Source organism: Urocitellus parryii, chromosome 5 (genome assembly GCF_045843805.1).
Source record: "Urocitellus parryii isolate mUroPar1 chromosome 5, mUroPar1.hap1, whole genome shotgun sequence".
NCBI lineage: Eukaryota > Metazoa > Chordata > Mammalia > Rodentia > Sciuridae > Urocitellus > Urocitellus parryii.
In genome coordinates, this window is record NC_135535.1 from 96,836,195 (window position 1) to 96,861,839 (window position 25,645).

Here is a 25,645-nt window from a genome sequence, read left to right on the forward strand (position 1 = left end):
GAGCCCATTTTCTGGAGGGGGAGCTGCAATGATGCAATCCCCCGGCCCGCGCCCCGACTGCGCGCCCTTTGCCGTGCCTTTTCTTAACGTTCCTTTTGAGGCGCGTCGAGGTTTCGCGCCGAAAGCATTTAATGATTTATATATTTCCCACTTTCTGATTCCTGCCCCTTATGTATGCCCACGCGCGACGGGTTGGGTACGCAGACGGCGGCACAGGAACTAGAGTTTACGTGGAAATACTGCACTTTCGTTTCTATGAGGTTGGCCTGCGGCTGACCCCACCCTATCCCAACCCCCACACGAAAGAGATCCGGGAGGTGCCCCCAGAGGTTTTGTAGCACGGTCGTAGGCCCCCTTTGCACCAGCTCCTTGTGCAGGATTTTTGCCTTTTTTTTTTTTTTGGACGGGAAAGAGGGGGTGGCGAGCGTAGGGTGTGGCTCAGGTGGAAGATGGTAAATTTAAAAAGAGAGGTCCATACTCTGAAAAACAGATTGGTGGTCCTAGAGGAGCTTTTATACAGCTTTCAAATTCAAAGAGCTAGAAGAGCAAGTGTGTACGCTAACGATGATGACGATGAAATGGCGAAGGCAGCGTTCCCTGACGTCCGGGAAAGGTTGCTCAGTGCGGCCAGGGCGGTGGGCGCACCGTGGCCTGGAAGGCCGCCTGCCTTGCTCCCTCCCACTCGTTGAAGTCCACGGTCTCCTAGGTCCTCCAGACTTGACCCACATTTGGCCCCCAGACCCACGTTTCTGCAATCCGGCCCGGGTCCTCCGCGCTGGGCAGTCAGGGATGCGATGGTGGGGGGTACCTTGCAAAGCAGGGACGACCCCCTAAAGCGGCTGTGGCTCTCCGCCAGTCCTGAGCGCGGAGGTGGCTCTCCTTGGCCGCCGGCGAGCCGAGAAGCCTTTCGAAATGCGCGGGGCTGCGGATCATTGGAGCCTTGGGGTAGGGGTGGGAGCCGGCTGCTGCCTAGGAGGGTCCACGAATTGGAAAAAGTTCTCCCCTTTTCTCAAATCCCGCCACCACTCAGGAGGTGGCTAGGTACTCGTGTGGAGAGGAGTGGGGGCTTTCACTTCTTTCTTAACCTAAAGGATTGATGATGAGAGAGGAAAGTTTCTAAGAAACCGCCCAGTCCCGCTGCGCAGGCAGAGGCGCGGCAGCCCTCCGCGGCCTGCGGGAGCCGCGGGCGCGGGAACTGCGCGCGGCGACCCGGCCAGAGCTGGAGTTGCAAGTTGTAGACCAAGAGCGAGACTTGATGGCCTTTTCGTCCTCAGGCATCGGCCAGCCTGATCGCGCAACAGCCGCGGCGGGCTAGGGGGAGAGGGGGCTACTGGACAGTTTAGGGAGACGAAGGCGCAGTGGCCCGGGTGGTGGGGCAAAGGGTGGCTGGGGCCGGCGGCCGCATCCCGCAAAAGGGACGTTCGCTGCGAGCCTCACAGTCCGGGTTCGGGGGGAGGGCAACCTAAACCTCGATGTCGATTTTTGAAGGCTTGACACGGACGTGCAAAGGACGGAGGACAAGGTGACTTGGGGGCTGCATTCCTGTGAATGTGCCTGGCTTTGGGAGCATCCACTTCTTCCCGGCCCAGAATTCCTAAAACGCAGTCTCTAAAAATTCACATTAGAGAGACCTCTTTATGAAAGGAAAATGAGATTCATGCAGCAATTAAGAGGCTGTTTATCCTTCTATTAAAGACACTGTCAGAAGTACCTTTTTTTTTTTTTTTACTCAGAAGATCTTTAATTTTATTTCATTATTTTCCGACCTTCCACTCCTTCCTCCCCAGTTTGAATTGTTTTCCTTTACTCTCTGTCTTTTCCTGAAAAACACCCTGTATGCGTGTTTTGAACAGTCACAAAAACACCTTTAGTCTTTAATTAAAATAATACCTATTTGGTATGGACCAGACACCAAAAAGACCTATTTTTCCCCTTCCCGGCAGCAGAAACTAACTATTCTCTAAAAAATAATGATTAAAAAAAATCTTCTGGTCAAAAAATGCTGAATCTATCTTATTTATAGCCTCTTTTGGAGTACAATGATGAAAGTGGTAGTATTTGAGTAGAACAATTTAACCCAACTTCAGATTTTTACAATTTATCCATTTGCTGATTACTAAAAGGAATAATTTAGTTTTACACCTTAACCACCTTTTTTCAGATTGTGGAATTACAGGAATCATTTTTCTAGGTGACTTTAAAGTGCCTTGTCATAATTTTTTTTCTTAGGTTTTATATAGATAAATAGATATAAATATAAATATATGGATATATCTACTTACAGATACAAGAATCCAAAATGCTCAGATTTGGAACTTTGATTACCTAGTTTTCAGATGTGTAGATTATGCCAGGATATTCAAAAATTGAGGAATTTGAGTATGATAACCAGTTAATACCTGCTTCAACCACTGTAGAAGGCATACCAATTTAAGAACCCATATGTTTGAATATTTTGCACAAATTGTTAGATTAGATGGTCTGAACAATTGTTTTTAATGCCTCACACTTCGACTGTGTAAATACAGAATTTAGAGAAGTCATCATGTTACTTTCATTTTCAATCCTGCAAATGTGTAATCAGTCTACAGTTAGGTAAGGGTTTTTGGTTCTGACACATTCATATCCCAGAAGACACAAATATTTTAACTAAAAGAGACTTTGACTATTATTTATTTGAAAATGTGGCTTTTCCACTTTCTACTTTTAAAGCTTTGTCCACTCATACAAGAGGGAAAAACAGTAACTATTAACTATTCGGACCACATAAAACATCACATGAGATGTGGGCCGGAATTATGTAGATATTTGTCACTTCACATTATATTTGTATAAATATGACTAGAATACCAGATTGAACACCTGAAGCTTTATGAAACACATTACAGTTGCACTCAATGAATAGCTATGGAAGTTTTCTTTATTGATTGCTTGATGTGTAACAATAATTGGCATCTTTTTCACACATTACAAAAAATTATACTTGGCTCAGTATGCAATCTTTAAGCATAGCCATATTATTTAACAAAAGAAGGGAAAAACCTATTCTACCCAATACAGCATTTACAAATGCACAAAACATGCCACTTTGGCTTGTATATTGTCTAGATTAAAAAAAAAAATCTCTTTTTAACATAAATAAGTTAGTATAATTTTTCAGTGTCTTTACAGAGTTATGTACACAGGTACACTTCAAATGGTTTTGTTTCATACACTTACACAGGCAATGAAGAAATACTGTTTAAAGATGTAGTATCCATTTCCATTATTCCACAAGAGCGCTTTTCTTTACATGCGCTTTCCTTTAAAAACATTATTTTCCTTTGGGCAAATTAACAATTAAAGAAGATTAAATAAAAAATTATTTCTTTTTTTGTGTGTCTGTGAAGCTACTTATCAATCTTTAAAAATACTTCAGGATTTCAAATTGTTTTTACTGTGTCTACACAGCCCAAAGAGAAAAGAAAACTAAGACATTTTCTCAACAAATTTGGTAAATGTAGATGGTCAGTTTTGGGCATTCAGAAATCTCCATCACATGCCCCAGATTTTTGCTCAAAATTACTTGAAGTGATTACCAAACTGCTGAATAATTAACTGGTATATTCCAATTTTAAGGGAAACTGGGGGGCGGGGGGCACAGGGTTAGAGACACTGAGAAAAACAGTTGTTACTGTTTTTTTGTTTTTAAAGACATTTGCTAGTACATAACGGAATCATAAGAACTCCCAAATAAGAATAAGCTTCATGTAAAAATAAATAGCAATTATTTGTAGCCAGTTTTCAAATTTTGATTTTAAAAATGAAATATCAGTGTCACTGAAAGGGACATTACATCTTTAAAAAAAATAGTTGAAGCCCTTCCCCAAAATTGCTTCGGTTATGCAAGTCAAATATTTTTCTCCTTGCTATAAACAGAAGCAAGTTCTTTACCCCCACCCAGGCCAATTCCTTATCCCCACCCTGCCCTCCCTTCCCCAATGTTTATGTGCTACATAAAAGGTAAAAACTATATACACAGGTAGTACAATGAAGCAAATAAGGAAAAACCTAATTGCACGATGCTACATCCAACGCTTTTAGAGGCAGGTCATTTAAGAGTGCCTAAAATTTTAGTGTTATGGTGTTGTTGCTTTTCAGTGCTTATACAGGATGTCTGTTCCATGGAGTCAGCGATATGTATTTAAATTTTTTCTTGTATATCTTCCTTGCTTCATCAAGCAATGACGTATCTGATAAACAAGGAAACACATTCTTAATTCTGCAAAAGAAACAAGAAAGAAGAATTAGGGGAAAGCACAAGATTGACATTACCAATGAAGTACAGGAATATTTTGTCACTATCTTATTTGGGAAATACCTGAGTGATGTAAAGAGAAAAGTATGTACTAAAAAGTTTGATGACTATGGTCATCCCCACCGACCACCGAACATTGTCTTAACTGGATTTTTGCTCTCCTCTGTGTTATGTTAACACAGGGGTTCTTAATAAGTGGGCAATTTTGCCCAGCTCCCCTCACCCCCAGGGGATATTTGGCAATATTGAGACATTTTTGATTATCACAACTTAGGGAAGAGGATTGCTACTGGTATCTAGTAGGAAAGGCCAGAGATACTGCCAAACATTTTAAAATGCACAGGACAGCCTCCTGCATCAAAGAATTATTCGGCCTAAGATGTCAATAGTGCAGAGGTTGAGAAATTCTAAGCAAGAATCTGGGTCAAAGATGGTGAGAAAGAAAGGAAACAGGAAAATTCAGAAACTCTTAACACTTAAGAGTAACATCATTTTCTAAATTTGAAAAACACTTGGAAATGTAACTTGTGAAGGCCATCAGAAGAAAATTCTATTAACATCGGGGGTCTTTCCCCAAACATTCTACTTTCGGATTCATATGAATGCTTCTGAATAGATCCTTACTACTATTTCTAGTATTCTCTGAATTGGCAGCATTACCAACAAATGCCTCTTGCATGTCAGAATGGAGGCACATCAAAACAAAATCCAGTAGCTATGATACACGGGCCTCATGAGTTAGACCAAGTCACAAAAAACAAAAAAGCTACAGATGTTAAGCCTGTTCCAGAAAAATTTTCATCCAATTTTCCATTTTCATCCAATTTTCCAATATTACACTTTGAAGTGTAATATTAAGGGTCTACAATGCCATTTTGTATTAGTTTTGAAAAATACCAGATATATGTGGAGAAATCATATTATGACGTTATGATTTGAAAATACAACAAACCTAAATTCCGTTTTAACCTGGATAGTCTGAATTTTTAAATTTTTGTGAGAATTTTAAAAATTAGGGCTGGGGATTTAGCTCAGTTGGTAGAGTGCTTGCCTTGCATGCACAGGCCCTGGGTTCAATCCCCAGCACCACCAAAAAATATAAAATAAATAAAATAAAAATTTTTAAAAAAATTAAGTTGAACATTTATTTATTAAGATTCTTTTTTTTTTTTTTATCCGAGGCTATGAGTGTGCTTTGGGGAAAACAAGGGTCACAATCCTTGTTTACAAGAAATTTATAAACTATTAAGATTTGCACCCTGATCATTATGAATAGCCAATGTATTTAAATTTGAAGGCTAAATTATTCAAATTAGCTATTTGGGGTGATAAGATTTTTGTACATGGAAAAATCTCCACTTGTGCTAGGTAGACATACACTCACCAGTCCTAACATCTACTATCCATTTCCCCTACAAATACCCAAATCATCCTGTTAATAGCACAATTAGCATACACAGGATGATGTGTTCCTGGATGACAATTCTGGAAGTTAATTTTAACTTCAGCTTTGCAACTTCAGTGTTATCAGAAACTCTGTAGAACTTTAGTACTTTTGAGCTTTCCATTTTGGTTTTTTAAAATACAAAGTTTCCTTCTCTCTCCCCAAAACTTACCAGAAAACAGGGAAAGTGACAACTTAAAAAAATGATAAGGATAAAAGAACACAGCACACCACCCTATTCGCATTCCTAATGCCTTGCCTAATCAAATGTGAGCTATTTGTACCTAACTTTCCCCTCAACAGTTAAATGTAATCATTTATTTACCATTTTTCTATGTATGGCTCAAAATCTATTGACTCAACTTGAACCACTAAGAAATGAATTCTCATGAAGTGGGACTGAGGGATACCCCAGTTCTTGATCAGATAGGGAAAGAATCTATTGTTCCCAACGCGTTTTGGTGGACCCACAGAGATATTACCTTCCTATCTTTGGGGCCTTAGTTATAAGCACTTGCCTGGGAAACTGACTCTGGTTGTTGAATGTTTCAAGGGAGAATCATACTAGGAACTAGATACTTTGGAGAATTACAGTATCCCACATAGTGTTTTCCAGCCTTCCCCAGTCAGTGCTACTTTTTTGATTAAAAAAAATAATAAAAAAATTAAAAAAAACTCAAGTTACTAATCTGCTAGCAACCAGAAAAATCGTGTTTTGTACGGTTTGCAGGCCCACGGGTGCAGGATGCGCAGCCCAGTTCGGGTGTCAGTTCTGAGCTCTTTTAGTGATCAACCCACCGAGCTGGAGCTGTTTACGTTTGACGTCTTCGAAGGCCCGGCTTCTTGGGAGTCTGCTCCACAGAACCAGCACTTGGGGAACCGTCTGAAACATTTTCTTCTGTTCTGTTGGCTCTTTTGTTTTGAGAAGAAGAATCTATGGGTAAAGGGAATTTTTCAAAAAAAGAACAGACACAACCTTTATTAGTAAAGACAATGGCTGACAGAAGTTGTTCAGGGAATGAAAAACCCACCACCTCCACCCACAATTCTAGAATCGTCATCCCCAGTGGCCTTTCAGGGCACAAAATGAAGTTGTTTCTACATAACAGAAAGCGCATTCCACACCCCACATATATCTATCTACCCCTCCCCCATAGCTAAGAGGGAGACTGTCGATAAACATCACAACTTTGTCACATACCTACAACTGGCTAGGAGGGATGCGATGTGTTAGGGTTGGGAAAAAAACCGATCTTACCACCTCCGGTTTTTTACTTCAAAATCATAAACAGACAAGCAGTCAGCCAGGTAGCGCTTAAAACACTAAGATTAGCAAAGCCTGCTCCACTCCCCCCCCGCCGAGACCAAAAAAAAAAAAAAAACTAAATCAAAATATGCTGAAAAGCAAACTGAAGTTAATACGGTCAGGCAGGCAAAGAGACGCTCCAGAAAGATAATTTTATGTTTTTGAAAGGGTCATTACCATCTGTTGCGGGTCGCTTCCTCATCCCTGCGCACTGCTCCGCTAACCCCGTCTGGCTGTCTGACGGGTCAGTCTTTGGGTCTACCAAGTGCGTGTCCTCTGAGTTTGCCTGGGACCCAATTAAAGGCACCGCCTGGCGGTTCCCGCTGACATCCTGGCTCTCCGGCGCCGGCACCTTGCAAGCGCCTTTGGGGGGCCGCGGGGGTCTGTAGTAGAACTCGGGCAAGCTGCCCTTCTCCACCTCTTGCCACTCGTATTTGCCCTCCAGGGGCTTATGGTTTTGAAAATCGAAATTCCACTTGCGCTGGCTGGCCTCTTCCATATCTCTGCAGTGCTTCTCCAAGTCCCGGGTTAACTCTTCGTGATTCACGGGACCGAAGAGGTTTCTGCAGGCGGAGGGCTTAGGGTGCTCAGCCTGTCTGGCGTCCATCCGCTCCAGGCTCGGGCTCCCGTTAGACACTCGCACGTTTGACATTTTCCTCCCGCTCGGGTCTTGACCGCTTAGCTCGATCTCTCAAAAAAACAAAACCGAACACAACAAAACACCCCGACGCAGTCCGGACTCCTCTTATAAGCCCTGCGACTGCCCTCAGAGCCAAGAGAAACAAGCCCCAACGAGTAACTGCCCGAGCCTCAGGAGCGCGCAGGTCTGGGGGAGTGAATGCGGGGACGCCCGGGACAGACAGCCTAAAGTCCCCGCCGATCAAGTGTACGGGCGAGCGGGAGGGCGGGGAAGGGAGGGGAGGAGGAAGGAGGAGGTGGCAAAGCCAGTCCCAGTCCAGGCTGGTGCAATCCCGCGGTCCCGCGAACCCAGCCGCTCTCCAAACCTTGCCGCGGTCGGAGTCGCGGAGCCGTGAGAAAGTGGGGAGAAGGGAGGGGGAGAAAAACACCCCGAAAAGACGAGCCCCCTTTTTTAGTTGCCCAATATGGCGGTGGTAGAGAGGCTGACGAAGAAGAAAATGATTGACACGGCAAGTCTATTTAAACAGAGGAGGAGATCCATTGGTCGCGGCGCCGGGAGCCGCCCAGCCGAGGCTGGCAAGCGCGGTCTTAAGGTGGCCCCGGCGCGGTTCCGACGCCTCTCCGCGTTCGCGAGCGCGCGACTCCCAGAGCGCCGCCAGGAGATTGGCTGGTCGCGTGACTGCTGGAGGTGTACTGCTGCCAACAAACCTGCTCTGGCTGGCCTCGGAGAAATTACAAATAAGACAAACAAACTAGCCAAACGGCCGGGAAGCTGGGGAGGGGCCTGGGGCCTGGGGTTCTCGTCCTCGCGCTGCGCTAGCTGGCGCGCGGCCGCTCCTAGCCGCGAACTCCCGCTCCTCGCCCGGGAAACCAGGGCCTGGACCATGTAATCTCCAAGGTCGCTGGCAGCTCTTTTGAGCCTCAGTGGCCAACTCATTTAGCCCTTACTCGCCGTGCTGGGGATGCGGGCGGCTGCGGGGCGGAGGCAGGCGAGGGGAGTAGTAGCCCCAGCTCGGCCCTCCCGGGTGGCCCCCATGAGTGCCGGTGGCCGGGAATCCTCAGCTGAGCGCCAGGACCCTCACGCCAGGCTGCCTTAGCTTGGGGAAGAGGGTGGGCAGTGGTTAGCTCAGCCTTAACCCAGAAGTTTCTGCTATCCTAGGAGAGGCCAAGAGCTTAGGCAAGAAACCAGAGCGAATGTCTTTCTGTAAATTAGCTGGGAATAGACGCAGCATTTATAATGCATTCTGAACCCACTGTCCCTCAGTAAACTAAGAGTCTCAAGATCAAAAATTCGACTGGTCTCAAAAGTTCCTTAATAAACTCTACAGCGGTCTCAGATACATTTAGTTTTGAAAAAGCAAGGTTACACCCTGGCTCAGGTTCTTGCTTCTCAAGCACAGTTAAGGCCATTGACATTGGCTGTGTGTGGAAACTGTCTCTATACTTTACAATTCTTTCCCGGGTTGTGGCCATTTCCTCTACCTGAGTCCAGCCGCCAAATACAACAGCTCCTTCCTCCCCTTTTCCCTCTTATATTCGCTGCTCCAACCCACACTGAACAATAATTCAGATGCAAAAGAATGCTTTTATAAAGCTGCAAGCTGTTATTGGTGAGAATATTTCCCTAAGGATCAAAGTCCAGATTGTGGTGTATAAAACCATTACAACTTTGTCCTAATATCCTATATCATTATCTGGACATTTCTGGGATCCTCTTTGCAACTTGGATTTTATCTATCAATGTGGGCTTGAACAAGGTGATGGAAATTACAACAGGATGGGCAGGACTGTCATTGCTGGGACAGAGCTCAACGGGGCTTTAATTGCCTCCTCACTAACATTACCAATATGGATAATCTTGTTTTGGGCCAAAGTTAATAAATGTTATTGGAAACTAACCTTCTGTTTTAATTTTTCACAGCAATGATGTATTCTTATCACTTATGCTATAGATGTGTTTGATTTTAACTTGTTTTCTTAGTCACATTTTAGTTGTCCATGTTGTATGCCCGCCTCACCTCATACACTCAGAATGTTACAGCTGGAACAGCCCTCTGGGACCCTGTGGTTTAACCCTCTCTTTTTAACACGAGGAAATTGAGATTCAGAGAGGTTTCCTGTCCAAGAACATACACAGAGGTGGTAAGAGAGCCAGGACTAGCTCAGGTCTCCTGACTTTCTGCATGGTTCATTTTCTGTTTCTTTCCTTTCTGGTAATCCCAATCAGTGTAAGGTTTTGTCTGGATTTGTTTGTGCTGTAGTCTGCAGATCCTCCTCTCCTACAGGGATCCAAAATGGCTCCTTCCTAGCCTGGACAGCCTGCAGATGATTCCTTCATGTTGCTGTGGTCACTGGATATTTAAATGCAGCTGTCTTTGGCCTTTGGTATCACTATCCACTAGTTCAACTGAAAAACAGATTCCAAAAATACAGGAGTGATACCCAGAGAATAGTGAAGGAGGCAATGTCCAGAACTACTGGCTTCAATATCAGGACTTCCTAACTAACTGACAGAAAGGAGTTCACCTAGGGTCAGAGCAAGAGGTCTCATAGTCTTTCTTTTTCTTTTCTTTTCTTTTTTTTTTTTTTTTTTTTTTTTTTGAGACTGTAGTCTCGTTATGTAGGCTGGCCTTGAAATTCTGGACTCTGCCTCCCAAGTAGCTGGGACTACAAGCCCACATACCATTGCATCCCCACTATTTTTTCTACATTTAATGCTCCCACTTAATTTATTAGAGTGGGGATGAGGGAAGAAGGGAAAGGAAAATTAGTGTGGATCTTACTACCATAAAATATACCCCAGCCCTGAAATTAGATAATATCCAAATTTTAAAAGAATCACTAGACTGCAGACATATGTACACAAACTATCCCCTATATATAAATGGAGAAATTCCAGAATACTTCACCTTGCCACAATTGTGATTTTACTCGACATTTATATCTATATGAAAAAGAAAATTAATACTTCCATTCCCTACACAAGCTCAATCTTTCAACTGATATATAGGCGCTCCATTTTGTTGCTCTGTTAATCTTAAAAGTAAACGAGTCATGGTCATGCCACCTTAAGAAGTCTGGCTGCCAACAGAAAGGCTGTGCTTACACCGACCTCACTATGATCTAAAGTGTTTTGTTTACAGTCAAGGCACCCGAGATCTGTACAGCAAATAATGAGAAGGCAGGCGTCTGCTGTAGTAGCGACGAAGCGTGAAAAAAATACTATGGAGTCCCTGAAGCAAAAGGGAACATGGAGATCAGAGCGCCATCCTCCTGTAGGAAACTGGCAGCTGCAAAAGAATAAACTCAGGGAAAAAAAATTCACACAGAGGGTGGAAAAGCACAGCCTGGGTAGAAGAGAAAAAGTTTCATGCTACATTGCTGCAAAATGGGCTCTGCTTCCCCAAGACCCCTAACCTTCTGTAATGTTTTTCTTGTCATTTTCACTTCTGGTAGTTTCCTACTAAGAGATGAGAAGTGTCATATAGGCTACCCCAGATTTCTTTGTCTTTCACAAGATCAGGAAAGAGACAGACAAAGATGGAATAAAACTTAAAAGAAACACTAGTGTAGCAAACAAGTGTCCAAATGGGGTGGTTGGGCAAACAGTGTCAGTTCAGCTCCAAGATGCCTCCTCTCATGGAGAAATTATGTAGCCCCAACTGCTTCTACAAAGATACAGATTACCTTGCCCAGTTGTCCCTCCTACCTCAAGTACACAATTTTAATCCTTTCTCAAGGATGTTTATAGTGAGGCAGCTTTAAATAGATTTACCATTCCCCTAAACTGACAATGTATTTTTAGAGTTTGGCAATTTCACAATCATCTGTTTCTGACACTTTTAATTCAATTTAACAAATACTTACTGAGCACCTTCTATTAATAATAAATAAGTGAAATATTATAAAAGGAGGTAATACACATTATGGAGAAGCAATAAGCAGGAAAGAAGGAAAGAGTGTTATGGTGGTCAGGGAAGGCCTCATTGACAAATGGCGTTCAAGAGAAAGTCCTGAGGATATGAGAAATAGCCAAGCAGATATCTAGGGAGTGTTCCCAAAAAGGGAACAAGTGCAAAAACTCTGAGGTGGGATCTTTCTTGATGTGTTCACAGGAGGCCTGTGTGATGCACAGGGCAGAGCAAGGGGGGAGTGGTATCACGGACCATAGATTTTCTAGGACCACATAGGCCTCTATAGAGCTTTTATCCTTGATTGAGTGATAAAGATACTGGGACATTTTAAATAGGGGAATGATGTGATCTTACTATACATAAGGTATTTCCCAGAGCATTATTCCTCAGCATGGGGAGAAAAGAGATAAATAAGGCATAATCCCTGCCTGCGGGGAGTATACACCCTAGATGTTGTATACTAAAAGCCATACAGGTTAGAATATAATGCTATGGGATACAAAAGAGAAGAATGAAAAAATCTTCATGGAAGAGGTTATGTGTTAGATCTTGAAGAATCAGAGAAATTTTAAGATTATAAGCATAAGGGGCAGTAAGGTGGGAAATGGGATCAGTCATAGGCCAGTCAGGGCACTCTAAAAAAAAAAAAAAAAAAAAATTCTATGAAATCTCTGTTACTTAGTCAGCAGTGGGAACCAATGGAGCTTTTGGTGAAGAGAGTGACATGATCACTGCCCAAACTTGTCTCCTGAACAGAAGCAAACCTGGGTCCTGGGTTGGAGTTCTGGGGTTTGGATTTGTGAGATGAAATGATCTGAAGAAGGTTAGGCTGAGGGTGATCTGAGAAACAATGTCTAGGGGCAGAGCTAAATGAAAAGCTGGGCAGATAGTTCCACTGTGAAAGGAGCCAGAAAGGAGCTAGGATATGGGCAGAGTACAGGTGGGAGGCAGAAAGGCCAAGAGACAAGGTTTGAAGCAGAGAGTAGGAAGCCATCTGGCATCACCTCCTGACTTTCAAAGGCATAGCTGCAGATGTTTTGGGGTGCTTACACCCTTGACAGTGAGTAGGGAGGTAACTATTAAGGGGGCTTAAGCTGCCTCACACAATCAGATCTTTGTATTTGGAAGTGGTCTGACAGCAAGGTAAAGAATGGGTATGACGAGCCTAGAAAGGTTACACAGGGAGGTAATTTGGGAGACTGCTGCATGCTGAAGCAACAGATATAACAGCCTGAAGTAGTGCTGTGGAAGCAGGAATGGAAATCCAGGAGCACATGCAGATTACCTAGGTAGTTGAAGGAAGACTGGATAGGAAGACTGGGAGTGATAGAGAAATGAAGGATTGATTTCCGTTCTCAACTTTGGGTATAATCATGCACTTAGCTAAAGATGTGATACAGAGGCAGAATGTAATACAGACTGTTAGCACTTCATCAAAATCCACCCTCACTTTTTCCCTTAATATCAGAATTGTACTGGGCTTACAGTTCCCCAGCTACTTGAAATTTCCCAGTTTCCTTTGCTGTAAGGTGTGGTCTTATTGCAATGAAGTATAGTCCAATAGAATATAAGCAAAAATGAAATGTGTCTTCCAGGCCTAACAAAACCTGCCACACGAGTCCTCTGATTCTGCCACTCTCTTCCCCACCCACCCCTCCACCCACAGGTTAGAAAAGCAAAAACTAGTGCAACATTGGAACATGATAGAGTACCATCAACCTGGGACCCTAACCTGATCCAAGAGAAAAATATATTTTTATTTTGGTGAACCATTATTTTTAGTTTATTTGTTTTAGCATATTCCACTCAATCCTAACTAATACAAAGAGGAAAATTTGGGAGGTAGAGGATAGGGAAGATTAAGAATTTGGTTTGTGCCAGAAGTGGTGGTGTATGCTTGTAATCCCAGTGGCTTGGGAGACTGAGGCAGGAGGATCTCAAGTTCAAAGCCAGTCTCAGCAATTTAGAAAGGTTCTAAGCAACTTAGGAAGATCCTGTCTCAAAATAAAAAATAAAAAGGGCTAGAGATGTGTCTCAGTGGCAAAGCATCCCTGGGTTCCATCCCTAGTATCAATAATAATAACAATAATTTGTAGCTGACACGGAGGCTTCTTGGAAGCAAAGCAAAAGGATTGAAAATTAAGACAAGGTGAGTGTAGTGGCATACCTGTAATCCCAGCAACTCGGAAGATTAAGATAGGAGAATCACAAGTTTGAGACCAACCTCAGAAATTTAGCAAAGCCCTCAGTTACTCAGCAAGACTCTATCTCAAAATTAAAAATAAAGAGGGCTGGGATGTGACTCAGTGGTAAAGCATCCCTGGGTTCAATGCTCAGTACCAAAAAATAAAATTTAAAGTCAGCCTTGGCAATTTAGTAAGACCCTGTCTCAAAATTAAAATTTTAAAAATGTCTGGAATGTAGCTCAGTGGCAGAGCATAAGGCTCTGGGTTCAACCCTCAGTGTCCACTGCCAATACATACAAGAATTTGGCTTATTATATAGTTCATATATGCATTGAAATTAATTTCATTACCAGAGAAAAGAATAAAGGGTATGTTCTTAAGAGGACAAGAGAGACAATACTGAGATATTAATCTGACATAAAATGTGAGAGGATGCCATGGTTAATGGCACTCTCTGAGATCTACCCATATTTACAAATGTGCCAAGTCACATCCTAAGTAGATTAAAGATTGCATGGGTATGGGACTACGGATGGATGTGGTATCCTCAATTCTTTTTTTTTTTTTTAAATATTTATTTATTTATTTAGTTCTCTACGGACACAACATCTTTGTTGGTATGTGGTGCTGAGGATGGAACCCGGGCCGCACGCATGCCAGGCGTGCTACCGCTTGAGCCACATCCTCAGCCCCTCCTCAATTTTTTATGTCACTTTTAAGGTGGGTACACTCATTGTTAACTCACAGTTCCACATGTCCTACTCTCAGAGTCAGCAGATTGTGACCCTATTTCTTTCCCGAAATTGACCAGATAAGGGGAGAGAGGAGGTGGCTATCTGACCTAAACTTGGCTAACCAAATTTTTCCTCCAGGAAATGTGGAATCAGGTCTCAGAAATTTCAATTAGTAAGTTGCAAGTTAGAGACTAATAAGGTAATGTAGACTTGGGATTGGAAGTGCCCTTTTAAGAACATTATCTTCAGCCCATGTGTGATGGAGATGCAGATAAAGTCTGTCTGCAGAGTGTCAGAAGAGAGAAAAGGACATGCAAAGAGGGTCAGAGAAGAGAGATGAGTTTTTAGAAAGGCAGATAACCTTCAGTAACCAAAGCCTCCTCAATTTCTGAATCTTGCAGCCCATAAGGTCCCACTCCCTGCATTTAAGTTAAAGGAAATAGTCCTTGTACTTAGAGAACAATTTCCCTCTTCTGCTCCAAGCTAGTTTGTTATGGGTTTCTGTTAGTTTAACCCAAGGTATCCCTGATTAACACAATACTTTACATATTTGAAAGTAGCTTCCTCTTGAGTCATCACATTTGATCCTCCTAAGAAACCAGTCCTAAGGCAAAGGCTACTATCTTCTCCTGCAGATAAAACACTGAGATAGAGGACTGAGTGTTCCAAAGCTACAAAAGAGTGGAGTTGGCCTAAAACTAGGGTTGCTGCTCTTACAAAGTCCATTTTGTTTTATTTTTTTGCTATTCTTATTTTTTGTTTGTTTTGTTTTGTTTTTAGAAAGGGGTGCTGGGGGTTGAACTCAGGACCTCACACATTTTAGACAAGTACTCTACCAGTGAGTTACATCCCCACCCCCTCCTGAAGCCCATTTTAGAAGATAAAATGACTTGATGAGTTTGCAAATCATCACTGATTGGCTTAATCTATTTATAATGAACTATTCACAAAAAGAAGGTTCTGGGGGAAATCTGATTCAAAATCCTGGAAAGAGAAAGGTAGCATATTGGGACAGGGGTCTAGATTCAAGCCAAGTGCTTTGATGCACACCTATAACCCTAGCTACTTGGGACACTGAGAAAGGAGGATTACAGGTTTGGCTAGCCTCAGCAATTTAGCAAGACCTTGTTTCAAAATTTTAAAAAGGGCTGGGGACGTAGCTTAATGGTAAAGCATCCCCAGGTTCAAAAGAAAGAAATAGAAAAAAATAAAAAACTAGATTCAAGAAAGTTTTAAATCTGGTAAGTTTAGAATTTAAAGAAAAAAATGCATTGGCAATTTTTAGCAAAAGAAAATTTTTCATCTTCAAGGAAAGTATAGTAAACAAATGTAAATTTACCAATATTGCCAGTGTCATAAGAATAGGAAATAAATAACAAAACATGAATTCATGCCATATACATAATTTAATTTCCAAAATTGAAATGTAAGTGGACAACTTCTATGACAAAAATATGGAAATTAGTAACAATAAATATGTCTGCCACAAATATACCATTTTTAACTATAATTCTGTTCTTCACATTGAGAAAACATGAAGAATATTGTCCTTAATTCTAATCTCAGTCTTTTTGCCCACTTTTTGCTTCTGATTTCTCTCTTTCTCTCTCTCTCTCTCCCTCTCTCTCTCATGATTCACATGGATATTTGTTTATTTCTACATTCATTAAATTTTTAATGAGCTTTTAGCAGTTGCCAGACTCTCTGGGGGACACAGCAGAAAACAAAGATAGCCAAAGTTCTTGCTGTCATGGAATGGAGCTTACACTCAAGTGTGAAAGGCACACAATGCACAAATACATAAGCATAATATGTCATATTATTATAAATGCCACAAAAGACAAACACACTATTTAAGGGTTTGGAGACACAGTTATGAAGGAAAATGTTATATTAACAGGAAAGGACTTTTCAACAAAGGGACATTTTAGTATAGACCTGAATAAAAGGAAAGCATGAACCCTGTAATTTTCCGTGTCTGAGTAAGAGCAGATAGCAAATCCAAAAACTCAAAGGTAACAATGTACCTGGGATGATTGAGGGACAAAAAGATAACTAGTAAGCCAGAAACAAAGTGACTAGTGGGTGGGAGGTAGATGGAATCAGAGAAGAATTGAGGGCCCAGATGATGTAAACTTTATACCATGGTAAAGATTTTGGGGGCTGGGGTTGTGGCTCAGCAGTAGAGCGCTTGCCTACTGAATGAGAGGCCCTGGGTTTGATCCTCAGTACCACGTAAAATAAATAAAACAAAAGTATTGGGTCCAACTACAGCTAGAAAATAAATATTTAAAAAAACACCAGATTTCATTTCAATGGAAGTAAGTCATCTTTGAGCAGAGGTTTGATCTGACTTTGGCCAACTTCATTCACTTCGACTGTTGAGTAAAAAGAAATTCAAAGAGGAAAAGAAGAAGTAAGGAGACCAGTTTATAGATTGCAGTAATCTAGATAAGAAGTCACAGTGTAGCAGTAGGTAAAAAGAAGGGTAGAGTTGATACATGTGTTTTTTGAAGATACAGTCAATGGGACTTGCTTAAGATTTGGAAACAGACTGTGCCATGAGAGAGAGAAGAGCCCATAATGAGTAGGGCTTTTTATCCTCAGTAAAGAAATGTGTGGCTGTTTGCTGAGATGGGGGTTGACAGAGAGATGAAAAATTTTTGCTATGAATATGCTAAATTTGAGATGTCCATGGACATCCAAATGCAGATGCCAAGTAAGGACTTGATGGAATCCAGGGGTGAGAGGTCTGTGTTGGAGATATGAATTTGAAATTTTTCAACACTTAGGTAGTATGATACTAGAAAGCTATGATACTAGAAAAAAATCACCAAAGGGGTGGGTTTAGACAGAGAAAAAGCTAAGCACTAGGCCTTAGGGGGCACTACAACTTCAGAAGTGATCCACAGACCAAGATTAAGTCTTTCTAGGAGAGAGAGATCTATAGATGGAACAAAGCTGTTAGGTCAAGTGAAACAAAGACTACAAGTTGACCACTGCATTTGGCTACTAGAGTCACTGCTGATCTTGATAAGAGTAGTTTTGGGGCTGGGTGAGGTAGTTCATACCTGTAATCTCAGCAGTTTGAGAGACTAAGGCAGGAAGAACACAAGTGCAAGTCCAGTTTCAGCAAATTAGTGGGATTGTTTTAAAATAAAAAATAAAAACGAGCTGGGGGCCAGGGATATAGCTCAGTGGTACTGAGTACTCTGGTTCCAATCCCCAATACCAGGGGGTGTGGTGGGGGGAGTAGTTTTGATATGGTATGCATGCTGTATATACACATAAATAAAATATTTACACATGTACTTAGTCTGAGGACAAAAGAGTTAGGTTTTAATAACAGGAAAACAGGCTAGGAGCAGGCCAGGTATGGGCCAGGGTAAGATACAGATGGGCTTTATATTAAAAATGTGCCACAGGGCTAGGGTTATAGCTCAGTGGTAGAGTGCTTGCCTAGCATGTGTGAGACACTGGGTTCAATTTTCAGTACCATATATAAATAAAAAAAATAAAACAAAGGTTAAAAAATAATTTTTAAAAATGTGCAAACATATAAACTGCCCTCTCTTCTGTTTCCCTGGTTTCACACTTCTTCCTTCAGTGTCTTAACTTTCATTTTAAAATTGTCAGGCTGATGAATGATCTTCAGCCTCTTTGCAAGTAACCACTTTGGGAGAATATGCTAAGAAAAATAGCGCAGAATTAACCTGGCTTGTGTATCTTACATTTCAACCAGCTAATGTTCTGCTTAGCAAATCACTGCAGAACAGCATCTTCTGAACCCACCACAATAGACTATCTTGTTTATCAAACAAACCAGGTAAATTTTTATTATAAATTATTAGAATATTTAAAGGGCAATAAGTTTACTTCTATTTGTTCTTTTTTTAAGTATTTTTTTTTAGTTGTAGTTGACACAATACCTTTATTTATTTATTTATTTGGTGCTGAGGATTGAACCCAGGGCCTCCTATGTGCTAGGTGAGCACTCTACTGCTGTTACGTATCCATTGATTACCTACAATGTGTCTACCACTGAGCTACAACCCCAGCCCTTTCTGTTTATTCTTAACAAAAAGCCCTTTCCAGTGTTGCAATAATGGTTCTCCAAATCTCAGTAATCTGATTAGGATCTTCCTGTTTCAGTGGATCAACTGTATCTCCAATGTCAAGTACAATTTTACCATTTGCAGTTTACTGCTGGGCATGGTGGCGCATACCTGTAATTCTAGTGGCTTGGGAGGCTGAGGCAGGAAGATTGCAAGTTCAAAGCCAGCTTCAGCAACTTAGCACGGCCCTAAGCAACTTAGCAAGACCTTATCTCAAAGTGAAATATAAAAAGAGCTTGGGATGTGGCTCAGTGGTTAAGTGCCCCTGGGTTCAATTCCTGAACTCAGAATTAACTTTTCAGAGTAGTTTTCTTCCTTTACTGACAAACAGAAATACCCAAAATAGTTAGACCCTCTGTAGCCACATGAGGACAGAAAAGGGTCAGTAATAAGACAGAATATTCCCTCCAACCCAACCATATAGTATTCAGAAAGCAGGGAGGTAATTGATCTGCTGCACTGTGCAAACAGCACAGGAAGACTGCACAATGCTAGGACTGTCAGCTCGGATCTAATCTTGCAAATACTCTGAAGCACAACCATATTTATAATCTACTTTTCTAAATGTATATACAAAAGTTTTAATCCCACAAAATGTAACTGAACTCTAAATTTGCAGAGTCTACCTATTAAACATTTTCAGAAAATTTTCATACATTACCCACATAGTAACATTTATTTCACGATGGAGTGTATTAATGATTATCTGTGCCATTGGTATTATAATACTTATTAAGTGAAGTAGAACAAAGTATAAAAGGTGACTTGTCTATAGTCACAAACAATTCGTCAAAAAGTCAAGATAACAACTAAAACCTGATCCTTTTTCACTAAATCTAGTTCCTTTTCTTCAGAAAGCTCTCCACTTTGATACATGCATTGCTCTCATGACAATATTAACCATGATTTCAGATATAAATCCATAGTCCCTAATGTTTTTAGTATCCTCCAAAGAGGCCAATTCTAATGTTCTACATAAAATAAATGCAAAGTTGGTAGCTAGGACCTGGAAGATATGATTCACAAGTGAAGATCCCAGTGAGATCTTCCACTGTATTCTATTAGGAGTTCTAGAACAACAGTCAGGGAAACTAGCACATCTGCCTATCCAGAGAAAGTGCCCCAACCCCAGGTTGTGGCATGGGTTCTTGATCAAGAGCTATGGGGCCTACTACAGACTACTTTGCCAAAAGAAGGAAGATGGTTATAAGCTAAGCCAATCTTATATTTTCACTCAAGAATTAGAACTGGGAAGTACAGAAAGAACCAGAAGACGGTAGTAAGAAGATAACAGATAGATGCAAAGTAAATATGTATAGAGAGCAGCAGAGTCACCATGTGCTGGGATGATTAATCATGGACTTCAATGGCAAAGGTGTTTAGATCACTCAAATTTCCAATGACTTTCAATTTCTATTTACACGTGACCTTTCAAGTTCCCATAGTTTGGCTTTTCATGTTTTGAGGACTTGGTTGGAGAGTTAAAATTCCTGTCACAAATGAACACACATGTACACACACTTCATGGTAATAAGTAAGATTGTTCCTCACAATCAAAACTTACCCAACCATCACATAGAGCAGGTCCAAATTGTGCAAAGGAACCCTCCATAGAATCAGATGCAAGTTCAAACTACCCATAACAGTTACTTTCCATATCCAATACAAATACAAAATTTACCCCAACCAAGCTCACATGCAATATGTGGTGGTTTGATCAAAGGTATATTTCATTCACTTATTATGTATCTATTGTTTACCTACAATGTGTCAGGCAGTATGTCGGGAGCTGGAGTCATATACATAAACAAGCAAGAAAGACAAGACAAAAGGGCTCTCAATTCAGTGGGAAAAGTACAGAAACATCACAAATAAAAAGGGAAACAAATTTTAGAAAATTTAGAGAAACTCGATACAGTTCTGATTGCTTAAATGGTAGATTCTCTTTTGCATCTAGGTCATTCTAAATACAGCTCTTCTATCTAAGCCCAGCTTGTCAGACCTGATGAGATTTACGTCAGTATACTGTTTAACCAAGTGAAAAGACAAGATCAAAATTATATAATTCTTCAGTGCCTAGATCACTGGAGTATAGTTGGCATAATTAGAGACCAGGGTTAATAACTACTAAGTTCAATATTACTATTTAATTATGACACAGACTTCTCAGGATTTTAAATGTGGTTATGATATTTTAGACTTAAAAGTTAAACATCCCTGGGCTGGGGATGTGGCTCAAGCGGTAGCGCGCTCGCCTGGCATGCGTGCGGCCCGGGTTCGATCCTCAGCACCACATACAAAGATGTTGTGTCCGCCAAAAAATAAATAAATATTAAAAAAAAAAATCTTTAAAAAAAAAAAAAAGTTAAACATCCCTTACTGCTTTCCTGTTTTGAGTGATTATCAAAACACAGAAGCAAAGCAACAGAAGTTTAAAATAGAGGAGGAAAGGGAGAAGGCACTGAGAAAAGAGGGAAAGGGATCTAGAAAACAAGAGTCTTAAAAATATGAGTCATCACTATTTGGATCCAGATTTATCACAGGTCTATATTTACCACAGTTTTAGTCATAATCACTTAAAATAAAAATTTAAAAATCTACCAGTACTACTCTGTCTTATTTAGTCTAACATTCTAATACTATTCTATACTGAGTGTTCTGTTGTACTTTCTTAAGCACTGGAGATGTGCTTCAAATACCAACTCATGTGGCTAGGAGTGTAGCTCAATAGCAGAGTATGTTCACAAGGCCCTGGATTCAATCCACAGCACCAACAAGGACAACAACAAAAACCTTTACACTTTTCACAACATTGAGTAATGTGGTAACTGCTGAAAGTATTACTGAAGGTGTGAAACCATTTTCTCCTGGGTAGTGGTGGTGGCTAGGGACTATTTGAGAAAGAGCAAAATCCTGGATCAAATTTTAAATTCTGATAAATATGTTTTTTTAAATAAATTAATTAATTTATTTGTTCTAATTTGTTATACATGACAGCAGAATGCATTTCAATTCATAGTACACATATGGAACACAATTTTTCATTTCTCTGGTTATTCACAAAGCAGAGTCACACAATTTATGTCTCATACAGGTACCTAGGGTAATGATGTCCATCTCATTCTACCATCCTTCCTACCCCCAAACCCCCTCCCTTTTCCTCCCTCCTCTTTGCCATATCCGAAGTTGTGAATCTGCTTTTAATTGCACCAAATGTCCTTGATTGCATATATGTCCAAGAAAGAAGCACATGCTCCATAATTAAAGATTCTAAAGCAGCACTGTTTGATAGAAATATGAATATACAATTTAGGTTTTCTAGAAGCCATATTTTTAAAAAGTCAAAGTAAACAGATGAAATGACATTTAAACATTGTAATTAATATAAAAATTAATATTTTTTCATTTTTTTCAAAATAATTTCTTGAAATCTAGTGTTTATTTTATACTTACAGCACATCTTAATTTGGATTAGCACATTTAAGTGTTCAATAACTATATGTAGGTAGTCATCACTATTTTGAACAGCACAGCCATAAAGAATGACTGAGATATTGAGTACAAATGCCAGTGGAAATATAATTGTTCTAATATTTTTTAATGGAAACAATACCTTTATTTTATTTCATTTATTTATTTTTATATGGTGCTGAGGATCGAACCTAGTGCCTCACACATGCCAGATGAGTGTGCTACTACCATTGAGCTACAACCCCAGCCCCTGTTCTAGTATTTAAAAAAAATTTTTTTAACTTATATATGGACACAATATCTCTATTTTTGTTTATTTATTTTTATGTGGTGCTGAGGATTGAACCCAGTGCCTCACATGTGTCCTGGCAAGCATTCTGCCACTGAGCCATAACCCCAGCCCCTATTTTAGTATTTTTTAACATAGTAATTTTTTTAGTCTTTATGTAAAGTTTTAGTGGTCTGCTCTTAACTTTGTTATTTTTGGTGTATCACTTTAAAGAACATAATTGTTTTCCCTGTACAAATTTTCTTAGCTTCCCTTGCAGCTAGAGGTAGTCATATGATACATGTCCTGGCACTGAGATGTAAAGGGAAGTCCATTAAGTCCTTTGGAAAAGATTTTTTTTTTTTTTTTTTGCCCTGAAAGGAAGACAGATGCCTCAAGTGAAACCCTCCCCTACCCCATGCACTTTCCTTTCTGTTTGGAACATTTCATATGGAAACATGATGTTTAGAGGTGTGGCAACTGTCTTGGGACGATACAAGTGTCTTTAACACATTGAAGATAACAAAAAAGAAAGGTATCCTTCCTTATCAGAAACATAATAAATGAAGAAGCTGGCCATGCAAACAGGAGACAGAAGAAGGCAAAGGCAGAGTTCTTTAGCAGAAGGGAGAGTCAGCAGCAGAGTTGTTCTCAGTGGGCTTTGCTTCAGTAGGCACAACCAGTGTGCCCTTCTTTCTCCCATTTCCCTCCTTTGCTGAAGATTCTCTTTCCTCTGATATTCTTTCTTTAGGTATGACAAGAGTACAGAATTACCCCTAATACTTAAGAGAGAGTAGAGCTAAAAGCAACAGCAAAATTTCTTTGATGTCCCATGTTTATTAATACTTATTCTTATACAAGCACTGCAATTTGGTCCTAATCTGTGTGCTTAGATTTTTTTAATGCTTTATCTACCATGAAAAAAGAATGTCCTATTACTCAGTAAGTGAGGTTATGTTGTATTGATTCAACTAAGTTTGGGTAATTAAGAGTGCATATCAGATTCATTGTTGAGCAATTCTCTTATTTGTTTGGGGGTCATAATAATTCAAGAACCCAGATTTATTTACCTAAATATATAAATACATATGGAGTCATTTTTCACTACTTTACAATGTCAGGGTAATTATAGGGGACCAGCCCAGAATGCTGGCTAAAGAAATGATATGGTTAACATTTTCAGCTACTGATTGTGAAAATTTTGGTAAGCATATTTCTTGAGTTTTACAGTAAATGGATATCCAATCAACTAGTTACTTCTTTTATTCATCAAAGGAGTATTTTTTTCAGTAAAGAAATATGCTTCATTTGACCACTTACCAGTCTTACACTATAATTCGTCATGTAAATAAAATAGGAGTCTCAAAGGACTCTCAATTTTTTATCAATTCTTTATTCAACCCCCATACCTAATTTTCATTAGAACTATTTAATCATGTGCAATAAAAGCATTCAGCTTGTCTTAAGATAGTTGTTTGTCTTGACTAAGTAAGCCCTCTGAGTCAGTCTTAATTATGAAGGTAAACTAGAAATTCATTAGCCTTAATTGCACTTCTCCTTCATGAAGAAAATGTCAGTTCAATACTGGCTTGAAAAACTGGTTATCATCTTACCTCAACCAAGTCAGCCATTCTAGAAAATGGAGCAGAATTTTAAAGTTAATTTCCATTTGGATACAAATGTTTGTTAAAAGTTAGGTTTTAAAACTACTAGATTTACTAAATTTTGCTATCATATCAAACATAATAAGAAAATCCAGAGAATAACTTTTTGAGATCATGGCTTCTCTGTGACTGCTCCTGGAAACATGCAGTCTTCTAAATTTGTCCCCATCTACTCACATGTGCATACATTTTCTCTACTTACTTTCATGTTACTGAAAAACTCACTTTCCTTGTAGCAAACGTCTTGTTACAAATTAAAATCTTCAAATTTGTCTTTGAAAACATAACAGAATCTAATAAACTTGCCAAGTTATTAACATCCATGTTTTTATCCAATTCTTAAGATCAAGGTTTTGCTGAAGCTACTAGTTATTTAATATTTTTTTGAGCATATTAAAATTCATCATTAGAAATCCTTTCATAAAGTACTTTCCTGTCTCTTTGTTTTCAAATGGAGCCAGTCACCTCTAAAACAGTTTCACCAGATCTCATTTTAAAAGCATCATTGTGTTCTAAGCCCTCTGAAACTGACTTTGAAGGGAACTTCAAACCATTTTTAAAATTAGCTTGTTGGTTTGTGCTTTTTTTGGCTAATGTTTCTAGAGTCACCTCTTTTTGGTTTCAAAATTTGCATGATCGCCTTCTTGACTTTGCTTGAATCCGTCTTAATCATGCAGGAATCATGCTCAAGGTTTGTTTGACCAACGTGGCCTTAGCTTTAGGCTTACTTGCATTTTTACCATTGCAGAGCCCATATTTTAAATAGATAGCTAAATGCTACCCTATGCATTTGGTTTTTTGTTGCTGCTTAATTCTTGGTTATGATTAAAGTGGCTATCATGTTTCGTTCATTATAAACATCTTCCACGACATCTCTGACATGGCACCGATTTCTGGGTGTTCAGTTTCCATGACCATTCTTATTTTCACTGCTTTCGAGCTGTTACACTTCAACTGTCCTGTTTTAAGCCTCCGGTCCGTGTTTCCAGAAGAAAACATGATTTTCATTACGAATTACACGTCACGGCAGCAAACGAAGGTGCTCCCAGCGGCGGGAAGCGCGACCCAGCTCTTTGCTGGTTGGTAAACACATCGCTGCGCAGGCGCAGTGGTACGTGCTTGGTAGCTTAAAGGGATTTTCGGTATAGTGAGAAAAAGCTAAACAAATCACTGCGTCTTAGGGCGATAAGTTATCCAGATTTTTTGTATTTCACTTTTTTTTTTTTTTAGCTCTTATTTCTAAAAAACTGGTTGTGCGGCCTCCAGGGCCTCACAGAGAGGCTGTGCGCAGAATTCCTCAGCCGCTGAGAAAGTGCCGCTAGCCTCCGGGGTAGTCACAGAAGCCTCCACCGTTCCCTCGCTGACTTTGTTGACCACCGCACTACAGCTCTGGGGATGTGGGAGGCGGGGCGGGGTGGGGCGGGCCTCGAAGCGCCACATAGAACTTCTCCGCGCTCTGGCCTACGCCAAACAACGCGAGATCTGCTGCGGGGAGGCGGACGTTTCTCCCCCCCACACACCCCGCCCACACAGTCTGTGGCAGTTTGCGCATGCGTTTGACTTTTAGCGCGCAAACATTTCAAAACTTTCTGCCTGGTAATTGGCAG

At 40.5% G+C, this 25,645-nt stretch overlaps 1 protein-coding gene across 1 annotated transcript; it reads right to left on the reverse strand.

Moving 5' to 3' along the window:
* Positions 1-2,902: 2,902 nt before the first annotated feature.
* On the reverse strand, positions 2,903-8,188 carry Cdkn1b (cyclin dependent kinase inhibitor 1B). Its single transcript, XM_026409300.2, has 3 exons — positions 7,225-8,188; positions 6,540-6,675; positions 2,903-4,261 (listed from the first exon to the last, which is right to left on the reverse strand). Exons 1-2 carry the CDS (start codon positions 7,697-7,699, stop codon positions 6,554-6,556), a joined length of 597 nt encoding a protein of 198 aa, XP_026265085.1. The 5' UTR covers positions 7,700-8,188; the 3' UTR covers positions 2,903-4,261; positions 6,540-6,553.
* Positions 8,189-25,645: the final 17,457 nt, after the last annotated feature.

What these genes read in the sequence shown, in the direction of transcription:
- Cdkn1b (XM_026409300.2), bottom strand. Translation starts at nt 7,699, where the DNA reads ATGTCAAACGTGCGAGTGTCTAACGGGAGCCCGAGCCTGGAGCGGATG. An exon ending in GAAGCGACCCGCAACAGATG is followed by an intron (nt 6,676 to 7,224) that starts GTAATGACCCTT and finishes CTTTACCCATAG; the next exon opens with ATTCTTCTTCTCAAAACAAA.